Genomic DNA, 21,578 nt, shown 5'->3' with positions numbered 1-21,578 from the left:
GATCAAGAATATTTTGAAGAAAATATTCTTGATCCTCCTTCTTCTTGTGCATGATCTTCGTTCTTCATATATATTCTTCATATATCACTGCTGTTTGGCATGTTTAAAAATGGAGCTTTTGGGGTTAAAAAATATATTAGCCCTTTTCGGGTTAAAAATATTGGAGTCCTTTTGCAGGGTTAAAAGTGAGCTTTATTTTCAAATATGTGATAGCAGGATTGTTGAAAATATGATTGACAATTATCTCCACATGTAGCTTTTGGACATATATCTTCATTATCATCAAATTGGTTGCAACTTTGATCTTAAACTATCCTCAATCGAACCATCTGATCTTTGAACCATCGGCTTTGATACCACTTGTTGGGTTCGAAATCGAGAGGGCGTCATGCGGAAGCTATTAGTTGCAAACTATGAGACGATAAATAAGATGACAACGAAAAACAATACTAAATTGTGGATGCTATTGTGTTATGGTATGAGAAGGGGGGTCTTCTATTTATAGATGTCCAAAACCTTTCCTCCAAGAAAGAGGTTAGCCAAATATGGAAAAGAATTATATCTTTTTCTTTTAGAAAAAGTAAAAGTAATTATGGTAACTTTTATTTTTCTTCTAAGAAAAAGTAAAACTTAAATATAGTAAGAAAATCAGGGCAAAAACCCTAACAAATCCTTGAGGTCAAAGATTGAATAAAAGGGGGCGGTATGTCATGGTCACCACTTTTTTTTTTGAATTTCAGTTATTACTGTTAGAGGTAGTAGAGTTAATTGAAGAGAATAAACAGCTAGGATTAGATGAGAGTTAGTGAACCTTAAGGGTCCAGATGATGCCAGCTCAACAACTAACAGCTCAGCTCCAAGGCTATTAAAACACAAGAACCAGGAGAGAGAAGACAAGCAATTACCGGTATTTTTCTCACCTGTCTTCTTCCAGATTCCCTCTTTTCTTCTTCTCCACTCCTTACTCATTTCTAAATCTATCTCCTTCTATTGCAGATCTCGGATTCCATGGCGGCTATCTAGTTAAATCTAGTTTTCAATTTCATTCAGTTTTTCATTCCTGTATTTTCTAATTCCATTTCAGTTATATAAAAAACCAGAAAATTGTCCCAAAACAAACTGTTTCCTTATTTTGTTACTGTTTAATTGAATTAGAAGGCTCGATTCTGACAACTTGTCCCCTCTAGGATATAACAACCCATCAACGATGTACAACTCAAGCAACTCCGGATTAGTTGAAGAGTTCAAAGTTCCACAATAAGAACACCTCCCTTCAACATATAAAACTCTCTTTTTTATAGTGAATATAGTTAAAAACTTATAATATTTTCTTTGTCTCAGCTCTATCTTTCACTAGTATAGTTGCTCTCTTTTGTATAGTGAATATAGTTGAATATTTAGAATATTTTCTTAGTCTCAACTCTCTCTTTTACTATTTAACCTCAATAATATAAACTCTATATGTATTTCTCTCTAATATGCAGAACATTCAAGGCCACCACTATTTATAGATGATAAATTCTTCCTTGTAGTGAATTGAAGAAATAGTGCAAAGATAAATGGAATAGAGGTTACAAGAGTTACAACAGTAATGAGGTGGAATAATGGTAGAAGTTACAAGAAACTTATGTCCACATTCTTACCACTAACTATGAAGTCAATAAGCATAAATCCACAAATGAATAGGGAGTTAATTGTTGCACCTTACGACAATACAATGGCAGAAGTAATGGGTATATAGTGCCTTCCGAGCAATGCAACAAACCAGCAAACTCACTAACTGCCAAATATTACAGTGCTTAATGCTTAATAAAGGTGCAATTTAAGACTAACTTCCCCAATCAAACAATGCACCTTAATGACAATTAATATATAGGAGCCAAATATAATGTAATGTTATTAAAATGCTCCAATGAACCATCAAAAACCATTTCAACCTCTCCAACTTTAGACTAACCACCCATCTATCAAGAATATTCAAGTTAACATAAAACTCGTACCACTTCTTGTTGGTGTAATATACCACAATTATAACAGATTACAATTGAAATGATAAAATGAACTAAAAAATGAAGAAAATAAGATTATCTTCTTCTTGGCTGAAACACGGATATCTCACTCTCTTTAAGGAGATTCAAGCCCACTGTGGCATAATCTACACCGATCCAGCAATATCAACTCTTCACTTGTCCCCTCCAGGATACAACAACCCATTGATAATGTACAACTCAAGCAACTCCAGATTAGTTGAAAAGTCCAAAGCTCCACCATAAGAACACCTTTCTTTAACATTTTAAAAACTCTCTTTTGTATAGTGAATATAATTGTAGACTTAGAATATTTTCTTTGTCTTAATTCTCTTTTTCACTTATATAGTTGCTCTCATTTGTATAGTGAATATAGTTGGAGACTTAACTCTTTCACTACTATATTTTTCTCTTATCATCTTTTTCTTATCACACAACAAAGAAAGAAACACCTCTATTTATAGGTTAAGAATTCTTTCATGTAATGAATAAGATGAATGAGGGGTAATAATGTGGATAAATAGTCTTGATGTTACATATGTTACATGCAACTAATGTCCTGGAGTTACAAGAATTAATGATCATTTTTTACCACAATTTATCCCCACCAACACCAAAGGATAATGTGGTGAGTTACAAGACTTAATGTGGTAGATAATGGACAAATGAAGTGGAAGAAGTTACAAGAGTTATCAAAATATAATAACACCATTTTCTGCTCTTTATGTTCACAAATTATCATGCAAATTAACATTTTAATATTAACATGCATAATAACACCAACTCTTTCATATACAACAATATCGACAACCTTAAACAGATGTTCCCACCATTGAAAAGCAAGTCTATCCAAGAGATTTTGAACAAAAGAATCATTCATTACCTTACCTTAGGGTCAAAGACCCTTCCCTTCAAGATTGTTTTATTCTTTCCCCATTGCCAAGAACTTTTTGATAATTCTTGTTTATCCTTTCTTTCTTGGTGGGAGGAGGGACACATTTTTCTTTTCTTCATCTTCCTCAATTTCAATGGGCTCATCATCTGTCCTAATCTTCTTACCCTGAGTCTAGCAAAAAGGGCTAGGACATCTAAGGGTAAGAAGAAGATTGGGGAAGATGAAGATCCCATTGAAATTGAGGAAGATGAAGAAGAATTTGTCCCTCTCCACTTAAGAAAGAAAGGATAGACAAGAATATCAAAATTGTTTGGCAATGGGGAAAGAAGCCTACTATGGCTCTAAAACAGTCTTAAGGGAAGAGTCTTTGACCCGGAGGTAATGGATAATCCTTTTGTTCAAAATCTCTTGGATAGGCTTGCTTTTCAGGGGTGGGGACATCTGTTTGGGGTGGTCGGTATTGTTGTTTATGAAAGAGAAGTGGTAGAGTTTTATGTTAACTTGAATATTCTTGAGGGATGGGTGGTTAGGTCTAAGGTTGAAGGGGTTGAAATTGTTTTTGATTCTATCTAGCTTCGTGAGATGTTGTAAGTCCCTGCTGAGGGGTTAGAGGTAAATGAATGGGATATTGATGAGGATTGTATCCTAACTAGAAAATTCACTAGAGGGAGGGGGAAGAAAAATCCTGGGAAGGTGTTGAAGGGAAAAATGCAGCCCTCTCACAAACTCTTGTTTGAGATTGTGAATAAGGAGATGCTGCCTTGAGACGGTAGAAGGCCTATTTTAGGGATATGGGGATCATGAATGCCATAGAGCTTGATGAGTGTTACAAAATGTATATAGACATCATTCTTTGTAATATACATAGGCATAATTAGCTAGCCGAATTTGTAAGAATCCTTCATTATTTTCTTTCCTAAGTTAGCACCTAATGTATTTATGTCCTGCTTACCTATTGGAATAATTCATTCACTTCCATTCGATTACATGGTATTAGAGCTTATAGTCTTGTTGATCTTGTTTTGGCTCTATCTCAATATACAAGCCGATTATCTTCTGTTGTCTGACAGAAATGTAGTCAGATTTCCAATCGATCACTTTTAAATGGTCATTTTGCGTTAGCGCCGCCATAGGAGGAGGCGGATCATTATTTCCGGTCGTACCAGCCTTCGCCGACAATTGGTGTGAAGCGAGTGACCTTTGTTATTTCGTTTGTACTTCGGTTACACAGAATCTGTATATTACAACACCAACTTCAACTTGAGTTCAAGTATAAACAAGAACACAATGAAGTATATCAAATACCCTCAACATAAGATCAAAATGACCTTTTCAAGAGGTGTATTTTATTTTGCAGAAATTAAGAAAACAAAAAATAGCCAAGTCGTCCGAATTCACGGATTTTCCTTAAGGAAATAATCCCCCTCACTGTACCCGAGGTTGTGAAATTTTTTCTCCCAGGATAAAATGACTAACAGACCAACAGTAGCGGTACCTCAAATGGTTGGAATATCTTCGAACTCACAGAACGTTTTGAGTGATCACACAGAATAGTTTTGAGACAAGAAGAGAGTTTTTAATCTGAAAATTTCGTCCTAAACCTGTGGAAGAAACCAGGTTTATATAGCCACAACATCTCTTCTGAAAAGAGGCATGGTTCACTTCAAAGGTTACACCTTTGCTGTAAGTTCATGTCTGTTCATCAAAGATTGCATCTTTTCCTGAACAGTCATCTCATTTCATGAATCAGTGTGTCACTTCATTGAAGGATTACATCCTTCTGAAGCATCATTTCGAACCATTGCAACCTTCTGTAGCCTCAGTTCAGAATAATGTATCATTTCTGAAGCACTAGTTCGAAAACAATGCATTAGTTCACTTGAAACAGTGCAACGGTTACTGCATGTATATATAAATGGAGGTCCGAAACTGCAGAAAATTTTTTCACTGCATTTTTCCTTGGCATTCTTCGGAATTCAAATAAAGTTTGTCCAAAAAGATAGATCTCATCGATCGATCATTTGCCAAATCCAAATCCAAATCCAAATCCAAATCCGAAGCCGAAGCCGAGCTGAGCGAGTGACGGCGCGAGGCATCTATTATTTCTTGCCTCACTTGCCATGTGGAGTAAGTGTTCTTGATTATAAACACTTTCAAGTTCTCTTCTTCCACCAATGTAGGAGAAAGAGTAAACTTTCTAATTTGAGAGTACACTTTCCATTTTAGTGTCTCCTTCACCTCCACCATTTTATTCTTCATTTTTTCATTCTTATTTCTTTCATATACTATGAACCCAACAATCCCCCACATGAATGGGGAATGACTTTTTCATAATTTTTTTTTTTCGGACAAGTATGTGATCATCAAGCAAAGACTGATTGCATCTGGATAAGTGGGTTTTCCTTTAAACTTTTCGTAATGAACATGCATCGGATGCTCTCGGTCAATCGGTAGATTTGATATCTTTGAGTACACCTAGACAATACATGTCACACAACCAGCCTTTTAACGTTTATGGTTCTCATGGTTTTGTTCTTTTCAGCTATGAACACGTCCTGGTTTCATGAGAGCTTAGAGAATAGACCTTTACTAACATTCTCTTTGAAGCGGCTTTCACTTCACCCTCGCATAAGTGATTTCTAAACGTTTAATCCTGTAGATTAAACTATTTGGTCAAATCTACCAAATTTAGATAATCATTAAAAGACTTTTCACCTTAAACTTATCCTAGTTTTCTATACATTGTCTACATCATGAGAATGGGTTGGGTAATTGACAATGTTGAACCTGTCAGACACAACTTTGTTTGATCTCCTTGAACCTAGCTCTTGGTATCTCCCGTCTGCTAGGTAGAGTTACCGCTATGCTGACTCGTCCTAGGCCTTAAACCCATTCCCTTGGATGTTCTTTTCACTCCTTCTCTAGATAGACCTTTTGTAAGTGGATCCGACACATTATCCTTTGACTCTACATAGTCAATAGTGATAATTCCACTAGAGAGAAGTTCCCCAACAGTATTATGTCTCCGTCGTATGTGACGAGATTTACCGTTGTACATCATGTTCCCTGCCCTACCTATTGTCGCTTGGCTATCACAGTGTATACATACTGGTGCCACTGGTTTGGGCCAATACGGAATATCTTCCAAGAAATTCTGGAAATTCCGGAGCCATTCTGCTTCTTCACCGGCTTTATCTAATGCGATAAATTCAGATTCCATTGTAGAGCGAGCGATACAAGTTTGTTTGGATGATTTCCAAGAAACTGCTCCTCCACCAATAGTAAATACATATCCACTTGTGGATTTTACTTCGTTCAATCCAGTGATCCAATTTGCATCACTATATCCTTCAAGTACCGCATGATATTTATTATAATGCAAAGCATAGTTTTGAGTGTATCTAAGATACCCCAAAACTCTTTTCATTGCTATCCAATGAGTTTTGTTGGGATTACTCGTGTACCGACTCAATTTACTAATTGCACATGCTATGTCTGCTCGTGTACAGTTCATTATATACATTAAACATCCCAATACTCTTGCGTACTCCAATTGTGAGTCACTTTCACCTTCATTCTTTTGAAGTGCAAAGTTCACATCCAATGGAGTCTTGGCAATACCGAATTCCATATCCTTGAACTTGTCAAGTACTTTTTCGATATAATGAGACTGTGACAATGCTAACTCTTGTGGAGTTCGATGGATTCTTATACCTAAGATCACATCTGCAACTCCAAGTCTTTCATATCAAACTTGCTCTCGAGCATTCGTTTGGTTGCATTTATGTCACAAATATCTCTGCTGATGATCAACATATCATCCACATATAAACAAACAATGACTTGGTGATTTGGTGTGTCTTTAATATATACACATTTGTCACATTCATTTATCTTGAATCCGTTTGTCAACATGGTTTGGTCAAACTTTGCATGCCATTGCTTAGGTGCTTGTTTTAGTCCATAAAGTGACTTAACAAGTTTACACACCTTATTTTCTTTTCCTAGAACCACAAAACCCTCAGTTTGTTCCATGCATATTTCTTCTTCCAAATCTCCATTTAGGAATGCGGTCTTCACATCCATTTGGTGGATTTGAAGATCATATACCGCCGCCAAGGCAATTAACATTCGAATCGAGGTTATCCTTGTTACTGGCGAGTATGTATCAAAGTAATCAGGGCCTTCCTTTTGTTTGAAGCCTTTTACTACAGTCTTGCCTTGTATTTGTTAATACCATCCGCCTTCATTTTCCTTTTGAAAATCCATTTAGAACCTAACGGTTTATTTTCGGGAGGAAGGTCAACCAATTCCCATGTATGGTTGCTTAAGATTGAATCTATCTCACTATTGACTGCCTCTTTCCAAAAGGATGAGTCTGATGACGATATCGCTTCTTTAAATGTTTGAGGCTCATTTTCTAAGAGAAATGTTACAAAATTCGATCCAAACGAAGTTGACGTTCTTTGACGTGTATTACGTCTTGGATTTTCTTCATTATGTACATTCTCACTTGGTTCATCTCGAGGTCATTTAGATCCTCCACTTGACTGTTCATGTCTAATTTTATACGGGTAAATGTTTTCAAAGAATTCAGCATTGTCTGATTCAATTACCGTATTTTCATTAATAACCGGATGTTCGAATTTATGAATCAAAAATCAACATGTTTTATTACTTTTAGCATATCCTATGAACACACAGTCCACCGTTTTAGGTCCTATCTTAACCGTTTTAGGTATAGGAACTTGAACCTTCGCTAGATACCCCCACACTTTGAAATATTTCAAGTTGGGTTTCCTTTCTTTCCATTTTTCATAAGGAATTGATTGTGTCTTACTATGGGAAACTTTGTTGAGTATACGATTGGCCGTAAGGATAGCCTCCCTCATAAGTTTTGCGGTAAACCAGAACTTATAAGTAAGGCATTCATCATTTCCTTCAAAGTTCGGTTTTTTCTTTTCGCAATTTCATTAGATTGAGGTGAATATGGGGCCGTAGTTTGATGGATTATTCCATTCTCTACACATATTTGCGCAAAGGGAGATTTATATTCTCCGCCCCTATCACTTCTTATCATTTTGATCTTTTTGTCTAACTGATTTTCAACTTCAGTTTTATATTGTCTAAACACATCTATTGCTCCATCCTTACTATTTAACAAGTAGACATAACAATATCTAGTGCAATCGTTAAGTTATGAAATACTTTTTCCCACCACGTGATGGTGTTGACTTCATATCACAAATTTCAGTGTGTATCAAGTCTAAGGGATTGAAATTCCTTTCAACGGAAGGATGCTTTGCATACTTCGAGTCCATACACGTTTGACACTTTGATTTATTGCACTCAAAGTTTGGCAAAACTTCTAAGTTTATTAGTTTTTGTAACGTTTTGTAATTAACATGGCCTAAACGTTCATGCCATAAATCATAAGACTCAAGCAAATAAGAAGAATTCAAAACTTTCATTTATTTCAACAGTCATTACATTCATCTTATAAAGGCCTTCGGTCAGATAGCCTTTTCCTACATACATTTCTTCTTTGCTAATTACAATTTTTCCAGAAACGGTTACACATTTGAATCCATTCTTATCTAGAAGTGAAACAGAAATTAAGTTCCTACGTAACTCCGGAACATATAACACATTATTTAGTATCAAGACCTTGGCGGAAGTCATCTTTAAGCAAATTTTTCCTGTTCCCTCCACCTTAGCAGTAGCGGAGTTAGTCATGTAGATCATTTCTTCTGCTTGAGCCGGAGCAAATGACGAAAACAACTCCTTGTTGGCACATACATGGCGGGTGGCACCAGAATCCATCCACCATTCGCGAGGATTCCCCGTCAAGTTGCATTCTGAGAACATAGCACACAGATCATCGCATTCTTTGTTGGATTCAATCATATTTGCTTGATCCTTCTTCTTGCCTTTCTTTGGGGCACGACAATCTGTGGACTTGTGGACAATCTTGCTACAGTTGAATCATTTTCCCTTGAACTTTTTCTTGGGTTGATTGCTTCCTTGTTCAGCTTTCTTCCTTTTCTTGGAATTGTTTTGGTCATCTTTTACAATGTGCTCCATTAATTGTAGAATTTCCCTTTGACCTTTTTTCGGCAGCTTTATTATCCTCTTCCATACGAAGTCGGACAATAAGATCTTCAACAGTCATCTCCTTGCGTTTATGCTTTAAGTAGTTTTTGAAGTCTTTCGACAAAGGTGGTAGCTTCTCAACTATCGCTGCTACTTGAAAAACATCATTCACAATTAAACCTACAAAACAGTTTATGTGAGTATTAAGAACATTTTTAATTTGTTGAACTAAGGTATTTTTCAAAGATATACCTTCTGCTAGGAGATCATGTATGATGACTTGCAACTCCTGTACTTGAGAGACAACAGATTTGCTATCTATCATTTTAAAATCCAGGAACCGTGCAACAAGGAATTTCTTAATTCCCGCATCCTCCGTCTTATAATTTAGTTCAAGTGCCCCCCACAGTTCCTTTGATGTCTTGGTTCCACTATAAACATTGTAGAGGTCGTCTTGGAGACCACTCAGAATATAATTCCTGCAAAGGAAGTTCGAATGTTTCCAAGCTTCTACAATAACGAAGTGGTCTTTGTCCGAGGTTTCCTTGGGTACCTCAGGAGCGTCTTCGCTAGTGAACCGTTGCAGACATAAAGTGGTGAGGTAAAAGAACATCTTTTGCTGCCACCGCTTCAAGTCAATGCCCGAAAATTTTTCGGGCTTCTCCGCCGGTGCCATTGTTCGCGGATGATTTGTGCGACTTGATGTGGCAATATTAGTTGCCTCCACAGACGTTGTCGCATCCATCATTTGACTTTCTTTAGTCATCTTTCCTGTCAACACAAGATAGAAAAATTTAGTATTTTCAGAATACTACTTATAAAGTTAAATAACTTTTCAACTTTTCTTCTTGTTTCTAATTAACGATGAAGTTTTTATAACTTCACATCGTCAGCCGAGTGAACTTTAACTTGTGATGAAGATTTTATGTCTTCTAATCACTAGTTAAATACTAGCGGAGTAGAAAGCTTAAAGCTTTAATCTCTTCTTCTTGTTTCTAATTTACGATGAAGTTTTTATAACTTCACATCGTCAACCGAGTGAACTTTAACTTGTGATGAAGATTTTATGTCTTCTAATCACTAGTTAAATACTAGCGGAGTAGAAAGCTTAAAGCTTTAATCTCCAAAAATAAGTTATACAGATTCTGTAAAATAATTATTTCCTTAAGGTTGTTATATCGTTTGTACTTCGGGTACACAGAATCTGTATATTACAACACCAACTTCAACTTGAGTTCAAGTATAAACAAGAACACAATGAAGTATATCAAATATCCTCAACACAAGATCAAAATGACCTTTCCAAGAGGTGTATTTTATTTTGCAGAAATTAAGATGAAACAGAAAATAGCCAAGTCGTCCGAATTCACGGATTTTCCTTAAGGAAATAATCCCCCTCACTGTACCCAAGGTTGTGGAATTTTTTCTCCTAGGTTAAAATGACTAACAGACCAACAGTAGCGGTACCTCAAACGGTTGGAATATCTTCGAACTCATAGAACGTTTTGAGTGATCACACAAAATAGTTTTGAGATAAGAAAAGAGTTTTTAATCTGAAAATTTCGTCCTAAACCTGTGGAAGCATCCAGGTTTATATAGCCACAACATGCCTCTTCTGAAAAGAGGCAATGGTTCATTCCAAAGGTTACACCTTTGCTGTAAGTTCATGTCTGTTCATCAAAGATTGCATCTTTTCCTGAACAGTCATCTCATTTCATGAATCAATGTGTCACTTCATTGAAGGATTACATCCTTCTGAAGCATCATTTCGAACCAGTTTAGAACAATGTATCATTTCTGAAGCACTAGTTCGAAAACAATGCATCAGTTCACTTGAAACAGTGCAACTATTACTGCATGTATATATAAATGGAGGGCATTCTTCGGAATTCAAATAAAGTTTGTCCAAAAAGATAGATTTCATCGATCGATCATTTGCCGAAGCCGAAGCCAAAGCCAAAGCCAAAGCCAAAGCCGAACCCGAAGCCGAGCGAGCGACGACGGCGCGAGGCATCTATTATTTCTTGCCTCACTTGCCATGTGGAGTAAGTGTTCTTGATTATAAACACTTTCAAGTTCTCTTCTTCCACCAATGTGGGAGAAAGAGTAAACTTTCTAATTTGGGAGTACACTTTCCATTTTAGTGTCTCCTTCTCCTCCACCATTTTATTCTCCATTTTTCCATTCACACTTCTTTCATATACTATGAACCCAACAACCTTCATGCGCCACCTAATCTTCTCGGCTCTCCATCACGCGCTGGCGCGTTCACCGACAGAATTGGTCGCGGTTTATAGTTCCGGTGTCGGATCTTCAGTTCCGGCTTACCCCAAGTTCTCTTTGGTGTTGAAACACTGTTTGGAGGTTTTCCACCTTAAGTCTTGCGTTCTTTACTTTACTGTTCTTGTTTATCTGCACCGGAACCTAGTTCGTGTGTTAGCTGTTGGCACTAGTTCTTTTCAATAAATAATATCCAAGTACGTAGTTTGGTGCATTTGGTTCAATACTAAATTGAACGCTTTCTAAGGTGACGAAATGTGCTGTAGCAGCTTCAAAATTTTGATTGGTGAACTCTTTTTGTCTGGTTCCCTTTCTACTGATTTCTCCAAGGCAATGTTGCGAGGAGAATTCTGAAAAGAAATGCTGAATTTCATTTTTGTGTATGCAGATATATTAGTTCTAATATCATAAATGAGTCTGCCCGATCTCCTTGAACTAAATGAAGGGCATTTCATGCAGGTATTGGATTTTGCTGCCTTCCCAAAACCGGAATTTGATCTGCCTATCTTCTGTGCCAATTTTTTCACTGCTGCGAAGATGAACATAATTGTACTGTAAGCTATTTTTAGGTGATATTTGATAACTATGTTACTTTTATGCTGCGTTTACCTACATTCCGTGTTTTCATCACATGGGGACAGACATGTCTTTGTCCTGAATCTCGACAACAGTTATTTGGCCCTCATCACTTAATCTTGCCTATGTATTCACGTATGCATGTATTAACACCTACCAGCCTATAAGCCTTATCAGAGCAATAATGTGGTATCTTGACTTGATCTTTAAGACTGCTAGATTATATAGCTTTGTTTTTCGATAAGTTAGATTATGTAGCTTTCTTTTTTCTATCTTCTACAATGATGATCAAGACTGCCAAATACTATTATTTTATTGCAGCAATTTGCATGTGAACTCAGATGTGTTTGCTAAACTTAGAGTAACTGACTTTATGTTTCCGAGCAAGAACGAGGTAAGAAAATATATTCAGGAACACCTAAAACCAAAGAAATGAAAGGAAAATAGTTCTTTTTCACCTTGTAGAAATATTCTTATTAAACCAATGCTTAGAGATGTACTTGATAATCTCTTGTGTATTGTTGAATTGTAATTGTTATCCACGTCATAGACAACTGAGACTGAATCCTTATAAAACTTATGCAGGGACCTCAACCCATTGCATGACATCATGGATCAAAAAGATTACAAGGAGAAGTACTATAAAGACTTGATTCCTCTAGGTCTCAAGTATTCTGAGGTTATAATAATCTTATGACATTTGCACACATTTTCAGCATAACCATATTTCAAGCAATTTTCTGAACCCCCTCTAAAATGATTATATGATGACTTAACACAGATTTCATGCAGCTTTTACCCTGGGGAGGGAAGCTCACCAGCGAGTCTCTGAGATTTTTTTCACCAATAGTCATATGGACAAGATTCGCATCTAGTCCACACAACCATTCAGTTCTGTTTTCTGCATTCAAGGAATATTACCAGGTACCAGTAAACTACTTCCCGCTGTGCTCACTTTTATGTTGTTACACTTACTAGTAGATAACGATTGCAGGCTCTCAATGTAGGTATTGAAGATATAATTGAGTAAATAAAATAGTACCCTCTCTAACAGTTTAAGCTTTTAAATGGGGTACTTACATAACATTGTACAGGGCAGATAGAAGTCTTGTGTTCAAGTTTCATTGCCACCCATTATCAAAAACAATTTCCACGTGCTTGACCCAGGAAAATAAATTAGGCGTGCATGTGAGAGGCGGTGAGGTATAATTTAGTAAAAGAAGTATACCCTGCCAGTCCTTCCAGTTCTTGATGAGTGGAGTCAGCTATCTATTTCATGGTAATCATGAAAAACTAGCCCCGTGTTACAAGCAGGCACCAGGGATTCTTTACCTTTTGGTGGGATGGAGGGCTTTTGTGCATTATAGCACAAGCAACAGTTAGTTTAGAGCCTGCTCGAATGCCTTTATGCTATAGGTTTATTAAGCATGCTTCTTTGACGGAAGACAAACTCTTTGTCCATGACAATAGTCGCGACTATAAAGGGTGGGGCGGTAAGCTCTCTATCAACAATAGGGAGCTATTCATAGTGAAAGCTACTAATCTATATGGATAATAATTTAAGCTTTTTGTTGAGACAGTCACACAATTTAACAATAGGCTTTTGGATGGGTAGGCAGAAGAGTGAAACAGGAAGAAAGAACTAAAAATTTGCTCTTATACATTTTAGTTAGCCCACTATATTTTTGTAAATATCTTCTTTCTTCTTCTTCTTCTTTTTTTTTTTTTTTTACATTACTGTTCTCAAAAAATGAAGCTTCTTTTTTCAAAAGTTGACACGCAGAAGCGTGTGAGATTGAGAAATCCAGGTCTGTTTACCAGGATTTACTGCTTTATTGTTTCTGGTACAGGCATGGCTTGAGCTAATGGACAGATCAGAAGAGGAGAGGGATGCCTCTCAAATCGCTCACAATTGTGAAGCTCAACATAGATACTTGACATGGAGAGCAGAAAAAGTGGGTATTGTTGTTCTTTCACGAGTTCTCTTACATCAGTCTTAACAATAGTGGTTAGTTAATTGCTTATAGTTCTCATATTGTCTTACAACATACCGATATCCCGTTTTGTAGAGGCAATAGTGAAGAAATAATTAATTTTAACCTCTCCCTCGCCTTCTCTCCATATTTGCTTTCTTTGATTTCCTTAGGCTTTGGTAAAGTTTTGCAAATGTTGGAAAATCCTAATCTAGGTTTGTATTAAGCTAACTGTTTGCAAAATTCAGCTCGTTTCATTCAGTTTGACCCGTCAACTCTCAACTGTTATCCTTGTTAGAGTGGGTAAAAGTCCCATATTGGTTGGGGAATGGACTAGTGGTTTGCTTATATGGAGTTGGGTAATCCTCACCTGTTGATTTAGCTTTTGAGGTTGAGTTAGGCTCAAGGTCCATTTCTTGACATGGTATCAGAGTCTTCTCTTGGTTGTCTTGTTTCATAGAGTTCATTTGTGGTTTCTTTCAAAATTTATTTTGAAAATTTTGGTTTTTGTTGATTGTTCCTCGACAATTAACACCTAGGACTTTGATCTTGGTCATTTTGGTTGTTCTTTTTGAGTTAGTGTTTCTAGTTTTCATAATTATGAGTTCATATCAGTTTGAATCATACAGTGTTCGTTTCACTGGAAAGAATTTTTCGTCACGGGAGTTTCAGTTTCAGTTATTTGTCACCGGAAAAGAACAATGGGGCCATATAGATGGAGCCGATCCTGCTCCTACTGATCCTACAAAGTTAGGTGAATGGAAGACTAAAGATGCTCGGGTGATGACATGGCTTTTAGGGTCAATTGATCCTCTTATTGTTTCTAATCTCAGGCCTTACAAGACAGCTAAGGCCATGTGGGATTATTTACAAAAGGTTTACAACCAAGATAATAGTGCCCGACGTTTTCACTTAGAGTATAAAATTGCTAATTACTCTCAAGGAGATCTTTCTATTCAGGATTATTATTTTGGATTTCAGAACTTATGGGCTGAATTTACAGATATTGTTTATGCCAAAATACCTTCCGAATCTCTCTCTGTAATTCAACAAGTTCATGAGCAAAGCAAGCGAGATCAATTTTTGATGAAGTTACGCTCTGAGTTTGAGAGTGTTCGCTCTAACTTGATGAATCGTGACCCGTCTTCCTCCTTGGATGTTTGTTTTAGGGAATTGCTTCGTGAAGAGCAGCGTTATGTCACACAAAATGCTTTCAAAAGAGGAAATGATGTCGCTGTTGCATTTGCTGCTCAAGGTAAAGGTATGAGTAGGGATATGAATAGAACTCAATGCTACAATTGCAAGGAATGTGACCATATCGCTAGAAATTGTGGCAAGAAGTTCTGTAATTATTGTAAACAACAAAGACACATTATCAAAGAGTGTCCCACACGCCCTCAGAATCATAAGGTAAATAATTTTCATGCAGCAATAAATGGTTCCACTCTTGAGAACTCATCTTCAGGACCTTCAGGACAAGTTCTTACTCTTGAAATAGTACAACAATGATCGTATCAGCCTTTTCAGCATTGGGATTACAAGGTATTGATGTTAAATCTAATTTTTGGATTGTTGATTCTGGTGCTTCCAATCATATGACCAACTCAACAAGCATGCTAAAAAATGTTCGTAAGTATCAAGGTTCATCACAAATACAGGTTGCTAATGACAGTAATTTACCCATTACCAAGGTTGGGGATATTGCTCCAACTTTCAAGAATGTTTTTGTTTCACCGAAGCGCTCAACTAGTCTTATTTCAGTTGGACAATTGGTTGATGACAATTGTGATGTAAATTTTTCTCGTAATGGTTGTCTTGTGCAGGATCAGGTGTCGGGGACGATAATCGCGAAGGGGCCTAAAGTTGGAAGATTGTTTCCTATACAATTTTCCATTCCTCCTGTTATATCTTTTGCTTGTACTTCTACGGCTAATAAGACTGAGCTTTGGCATAAGTGTCTATCCCCATTTTGGAAAATTTACATGGTATCAGAGCCAGGTCCATCCCCGTTTTGGGTTCCCGGTCCACGCGCCAGTGCTAGTTGGGCCTGGGCGTGAGGGGGGGTCTTAGCGTGGGTAAAAGTCCCACATTGGTTGAGGAATGGACTAGTGGTTTGCTTATATGGAGTTGGGTAATCCTTACCTCTTGAGCTAACTTTTAAGGTTGAGTTAGACCCAAGGTCCATTTCTTGACAATCCTCAAAGACTCTTTCACACACTTTGGAGAGTATATTTATTTTATTTTATTGCTATGTTGTCGGTGCTTAATTAGACAATGTGACATTGATTTATTCTATGATACCTGATAAGGTGTCTTAATCGTGTGTCAGGATTTATAACGTAGTTGAAAATTGTGTTTGTATAGCTTATCATTTAAAGATATTCAAACATTTATCCAAACATATTCTAATTGTTTCCCGAAAACTTTGTAAAACTTGTTTCTGAAAACCAACTTACACTAAATCCAGGCCATACCTGAGTTAGGTGACGCCTGCTTGAAAATTTGCAAAAACAGAATTTGCAATTTCCTCTGTGAGTTTTTGTGAACCATGTTTGTTTTAGTTGTTTTTTGCACCAAATTAAGTTAAATAAGGTAACTGTTTTCGCAAAACCAACTCGTGCAAACAATGTTTGGAAACTTAGTTTTGTTTTTGCAAATTTTCAAACAAATGCCTCCATAAGTATCCTATCATTTTAGAAGGGCTTTTGGTCATGCCTTCACTCCAAATACTGAAATCATTATCTGCAATATGCCCAGGAAGTTTTGGGATTCAAGTGAAATGTTATTTGAACTTCTAATGAAATAGTGAAGTAGTTTTTTAGAGGTATATTTCGAGCGAGAGTTTATCCAGTCTTCAACTTCCACTCACAAATCTTCAGCTTTTACAAAATTTTCTTACAAGTTCATGTTTAACCACGACTCGAACTTCTACAATTTGTTTTTCAACTTCAAATTCTTCTAACCTTTTCTTCAACTTCAACTCAAATGTTGTCCAAACACTACTTAATCATGGAGCTGGATTAACTTCTCAAATTTTATTTTTTGGGTCTCTGCACGCAGGACTAGTTTACCGATGACATATAAGATATCCTAGGTAATATTATTTTTTTGATAACTGTGGTGTCCAGGCCAGCTTAGAACTTTTCTCATGTGTGTGCTGTAATTTCCGTCTCTTCCTCTTGCTTTGCTATTGTTCTTCTTCATCTATCTTTTGATGCACAATGTCGTTATACCAGGATCCAGGACATGGACTTTTGAAAAGACTGATAGGGGAAGATCTTGCCAAGGTATCATTCTTTCATCAGAAACTCCACTATACCTTGTTATTGGATTTTTTTTCTTAATTTTAATTTCTTCTTTTTGAAATTTTTATTACATTGGGGATAGAGAAACCGTCACCACCAAGGTGAAAGTTCGGGTAGCCAACCAACGAGCTACTAACATTCCCGTTATTGGAAGCTTTAATAATTCCTTTTTCCTTTTTTTTTTTATTAAAAATCACTCAGGATGTGATTAGGGAATTCCTATTCAACGGTGTTAATGAACTTGGGAGCAAAACATTTCTTGATTACTTTCCAGAGTACAGATGTGAAGATGGTAGAGTAAATGAAAAGCGCAGTATGCTTGGAAAATCATTCGAAAATCGACCATGGGATGCAAGAGGAGAATTCATAGGTAATGGAGTTGAGATAGTCTGATGTAATTTTTATTTTTTTTATTTTTTTTATTTTTGCATCGTCTTTGTCAGTTAGCCGATGCCAACTTGTTTGCGATTTATTAGTAGCAGCTACAGTTGTGGTAGTTCTAGTAGTAGTATTAGGCTCCTCTGTCAATATCAGTCTTGACAGTTGGATGAATGAGGAAAATTCTTAGGTGATGGGTTGGATCAATATACCCCGTGTAATACCACAAATGGGGTTTGGAGAGGGTGGGTGTGTAAGCAGGCCTTAACCCTACCTTTTGAAAGGTAGAGAGGCTGTTCCCGATACCTAATGTAATCTGTTGTAATTTTCACAAGTTCTCTTTATTCTTCTTTATTCAATATCTGTCAATTCAAGATTTCATCACATCTGCTAAATACTTTCTTCATTTCCCTCCACTCATTATAATTGTTGGTACTGGCAAGGGCAATTCCATATTATTAACCGACACCGATAGAAACTTTTACTTTTTTCTGATCCCATATTATACCAATATCTCTTTTGGTTCTTCGGCCATCTAAAGGTGTATATTTCGTGGAAATACCATGTCAAGCAAATTATATGTTACGTTGCTTTCTATTCTCTCCAAAGATCAAACGAAATCATAATTTGATCTTCAAATCACCAGTGATAAAGGTATACTCTCAACAGTAGTTCAAAAACATACCAATTTTGTAATGAGTAATATGTACCCTAATAGGATATTGTAATTGCTATGAGGTACACAGAATTCATCATTATATGGATTTTTGATTTCTTTGTGGATATTGCCATCGAGATGGATATCCTTTAGATGGCAATAAGCTTGGAAATGAAAACGTCACTAGAATGAGACATCTAATGTAAAAAAAGTAGCTCGGTGCACTAAGTTTCTGCTATGCGTGGAATCTAGGTAAGGGCTGGATCACAAGGGTCAATTGTACGCTGTCTTACCTTATATGTTTTTGCAAGAAACTATTTCCATCGTTCGAAACCATGACCTCTAGGTCACACGACAACTTTACCAATTACGCCAAGGCTTCTTAATGAACCCTTAATTCAGTGGGTAAGAGCTTTTCCACATCTTAATTGAATTATTTTACCTTAGGTTCTTGCTTGATGAGCCATACTTTGTTTGCTCTTGGCTGAATCGTATCGTGTTGGGTGAAACTGATAGAAAGAAAGGTACTTCATGACCCTTCCTCCGAGCTAGCGACTCATGAATGTTGTACTGGTTAGACGAACGGATGAAGGGGTAAAGGGGTTGAGAAACGAATAAATTAAGAAATGCATATCTTCGTGCCAAGCAATATGTTGAGAAAACTTGTGATCTGACAAGTCATCTAAAGTAGTTCAAACGTTTCAAAAGGGGTAAAAATACAGACACTTCATTTTCTGGTTTCTTTTTGTGGATACAATATTTCCTTTTTGCAGACTCTAAATCTGAGAGATCTTCTAAACTTCACAAAAATACTTATACAAGAATTTTCCATTGTCTTATGCTTTTTACATGATTAAACCAGATAGCAGCAGCAGCAAGGATCATCAATCTTTGATCTGTATACACTCGTGGCTTTTATAGGTTCCTAGTTACTGTAACATATATCTACTACTTACAAATACACTCACCTGTTGAAAAATGAGAACCATAGAGTTCAGGCAGTGGTTTTGACATCAGAAAACTCGAAATTTCACATTACAGAAAATACACACAAAGCTGCACATGGTAAAAACGTGTCCACAAAGGTAATAACAACACCAATAACGCCGCCTCAATCAATCCAGGGTGACTCAAGGGTAAGACTAGTAAAGTGTTTGCTTTAGGTGCCCAAAATTTTGACGCCTCAAAATTTTAATAGGAAATTTTATTATTTGAACTTCACATGAAATAATAATAAATATTGTGAAATACGTTTAAAACAATTATGTAAAAAAAGAAAGAAAGAAAGAAAAAGTTATCTAATTTTCTTATCAGAAATATTTTAGAGCTTTGAATTAACCAAATCAATCTTCATATTAATAAATAAAGTTTAACATCCAAGATAATATATTTCAAACAAATGACTAACATTTTATCGACTAGAATAATTTTTTACTTTTATTAATAATCATATTAATATGTGAAGTTAAAAGTTATATTTCTTTTAAAATACTATACCAAAAAACTAATATACAAGAATAAAAAAGACAACTCTAAATTATTAAAATATTATTTTTGTATTTATGTCTATATACTTTAGGCCTCTTATTTAAATTTGATTTAAGACAACTAATTTTATTGAGACGTTGATGCCTCAATCCCAAATAGGTTGGAAGATGATATAAAAATCTTCGCGTCCTATCGCTCCCATTTAAGCCAATCATAGTCCAATCTCGTAAATAATTAGTTTCTCTAGTCCACTAGAGATTCTTTACTTTTCTTTAGACGTATAAATAACTAAATAGACCTTCTCTTGGTAAAATATTGCACCTAAAAGATTAAGGGGAAATCACATAAATATACAAATTTAGAGCCTATATTACAAAATTTATCACTATTACTTTTTATTTACAAAAGGTAGCTTTTATTTATAAAATCTATCAACTATTCAACTGTCATAAGTTCTTTTGAAATAACCTTTACAAAATACCACTTTCTACTTACCCATCCATGCATCACAACTACCTTCAAAAATTCTATAAACACCCATGCAAGGTTTCCTAAGTTAGTCTAAATTAATAATTATTAGCCACTCTATCTTTTCTTTCACAACCTATAAATGCTTTTACGATCACTATAACTATCCATCTTGAGATCCTCGCAAAACATTGACTCAACACTTTGATTTACTTCTAAGAAAGATGGTACACCTTACAAACATGATTACCCACGGACCATATGGATCCGCCATTAACTCGTCGGCCAAGCCTCCAATCCAAGTTTACTGCAAGGATTGGAGTACCATGAAAAAGTATGCCCAAATTGTCGACAGAAGATGTTATCCCACTTGCCGAATAACATATCATAAAACCTGTATAAAACACGATTTTGGGCTATGAGTTATCTGAACTCATGCCTTCTTCGGATAACCATCTAACTCTCTTTAAGCCCAATTTTAATCCTTTAAAACCATGCTTCATGCTCAAAATATTAATTCCTTTCATGTTAAAGGCATTCTATAATAGGTATCGTCATACCTAGACTTGCAAGCTGTATTATATTATATCAAATCCATAGCCCTTTTCATTAAAAAACACATTAAATGACCACCCAAAAGATTTATATAAAACATGAGAGTTCTTGTTTCAAAAGCATATAAAGACTTGCACAATAATATTCTCCTTTCAAGACTTAAATCATAAGGTGATCATTTTTTTCATAAATCTCATGCACTTCTTTCATTTAACACAAAGAGCATTTATAAGATAAGAAAACATGTTCTTATTGGATCATAAAGCAATGTCAATCGATAAATGATAGTAAAACATTTAAACTCAACTTTTAATCAAGCATTAGAACAACCCACAATATGTTAATACCTTAGATTTCATCATGGGAGAGAAAATTTTATAAATCACGCTCATAAATCATCTTTCAAAACTCATATCATATATGAACATGATTATAAATTAAGCTTATAGAAAATCCCCGTGACAAATACATACTTTCATTAAATTGGGTTCATGATGTATGCTTTTCAAATCCATTACATATACATTATTAAATCTTGTTAAAACATTAAAATTATGCCCATGAAAGTTAGGATAGTCCCACATACGTTTGACGGAGAAAAATCAAAAAATAACTTTGAGTTTAGAATCTACATGCTTGACAATTGAGAAATCCCTCCTTGATGTTCTTGAGAGGGAGAGAATGAGGGTTTGGGCACTTTCAATTGGTTTTGGAATGAACTTAGGGTTATAAGATGGATTGGGGGAGTTATGGGGGGTTAAAGGACCTTTTTGCCTTTGATTTAACATGGGAAAACGTGTTTTAACGTCTGAAAAAAAGGATTTGCACCATGGACCCAACGCGGAGCAGGAGCTTTGCCTCACGACCCCAAATGCAGAGCTC

General features: G+C 36.0%; 1 protein-coding gene across 1 annotated transcript in view; it reads left to right on the top strand.

Annotated features, from left to right (window-relative positions):
* LOC107875610 (phytochromobilin:ferredoxin oxidoreductase, chloroplastic) overlaps positions 1 to 17,908 on the top strand; it is a 27,393-nt gene extending 9,485 nt beyond the window's left edge. The window contains exons 3-8 of the mRNA XM_016722392.2: positions 11,755 to 11,849; positions 12,457 to 12,550; positions 12,664 to 12,795; positions 13,722 to 13,826; positions 17,081 to 17,131; positions 17,351 to 17,908. Of these exons, the coding sequence (XP_016577878.1) occupies positions 11,755 to 11,849; positions 12,457 to 12,550; positions 12,664 to 12,795; positions 13,722 to 13,826; positions 17,081 to 17,131; positions 17,351 to 17,542 (669 nt within the window). The 3' untranslated portion in view covers positions 17,543 to 17,908. The remainder of the gene's footprint in view (positions 1 to 11,754; positions 11,850 to 12,456; positions 12,551 to 12,663; positions 12,796 to 13,721; positions 13,827 to 17,080; positions 17,132 to 17,350) is intronic.
* Positions 17,909 to 21,578: the final 3,670 nt, after the last annotated feature.

The sequence above is a fragment of the Capsicum annuum genome, chromosome 1 (assembly GCF_002878395.1).
Source record: "Capsicum annuum cultivar UCD-10X-F1 chromosome 1, UCD10Xv1.1, whole genome shotgun sequence".
NCBI classification, from domain to species: domain Eukaryota; kingdom Viridiplantae; phylum Streptophyta; class Magnoliopsida; order Solanales; family Solanaceae; genus Capsicum; species Capsicum annuum.
Note: the sequence above shows the minus strand (reverse complement) of the source record. Positions and strands in the feature narration are given on the sequence as shown.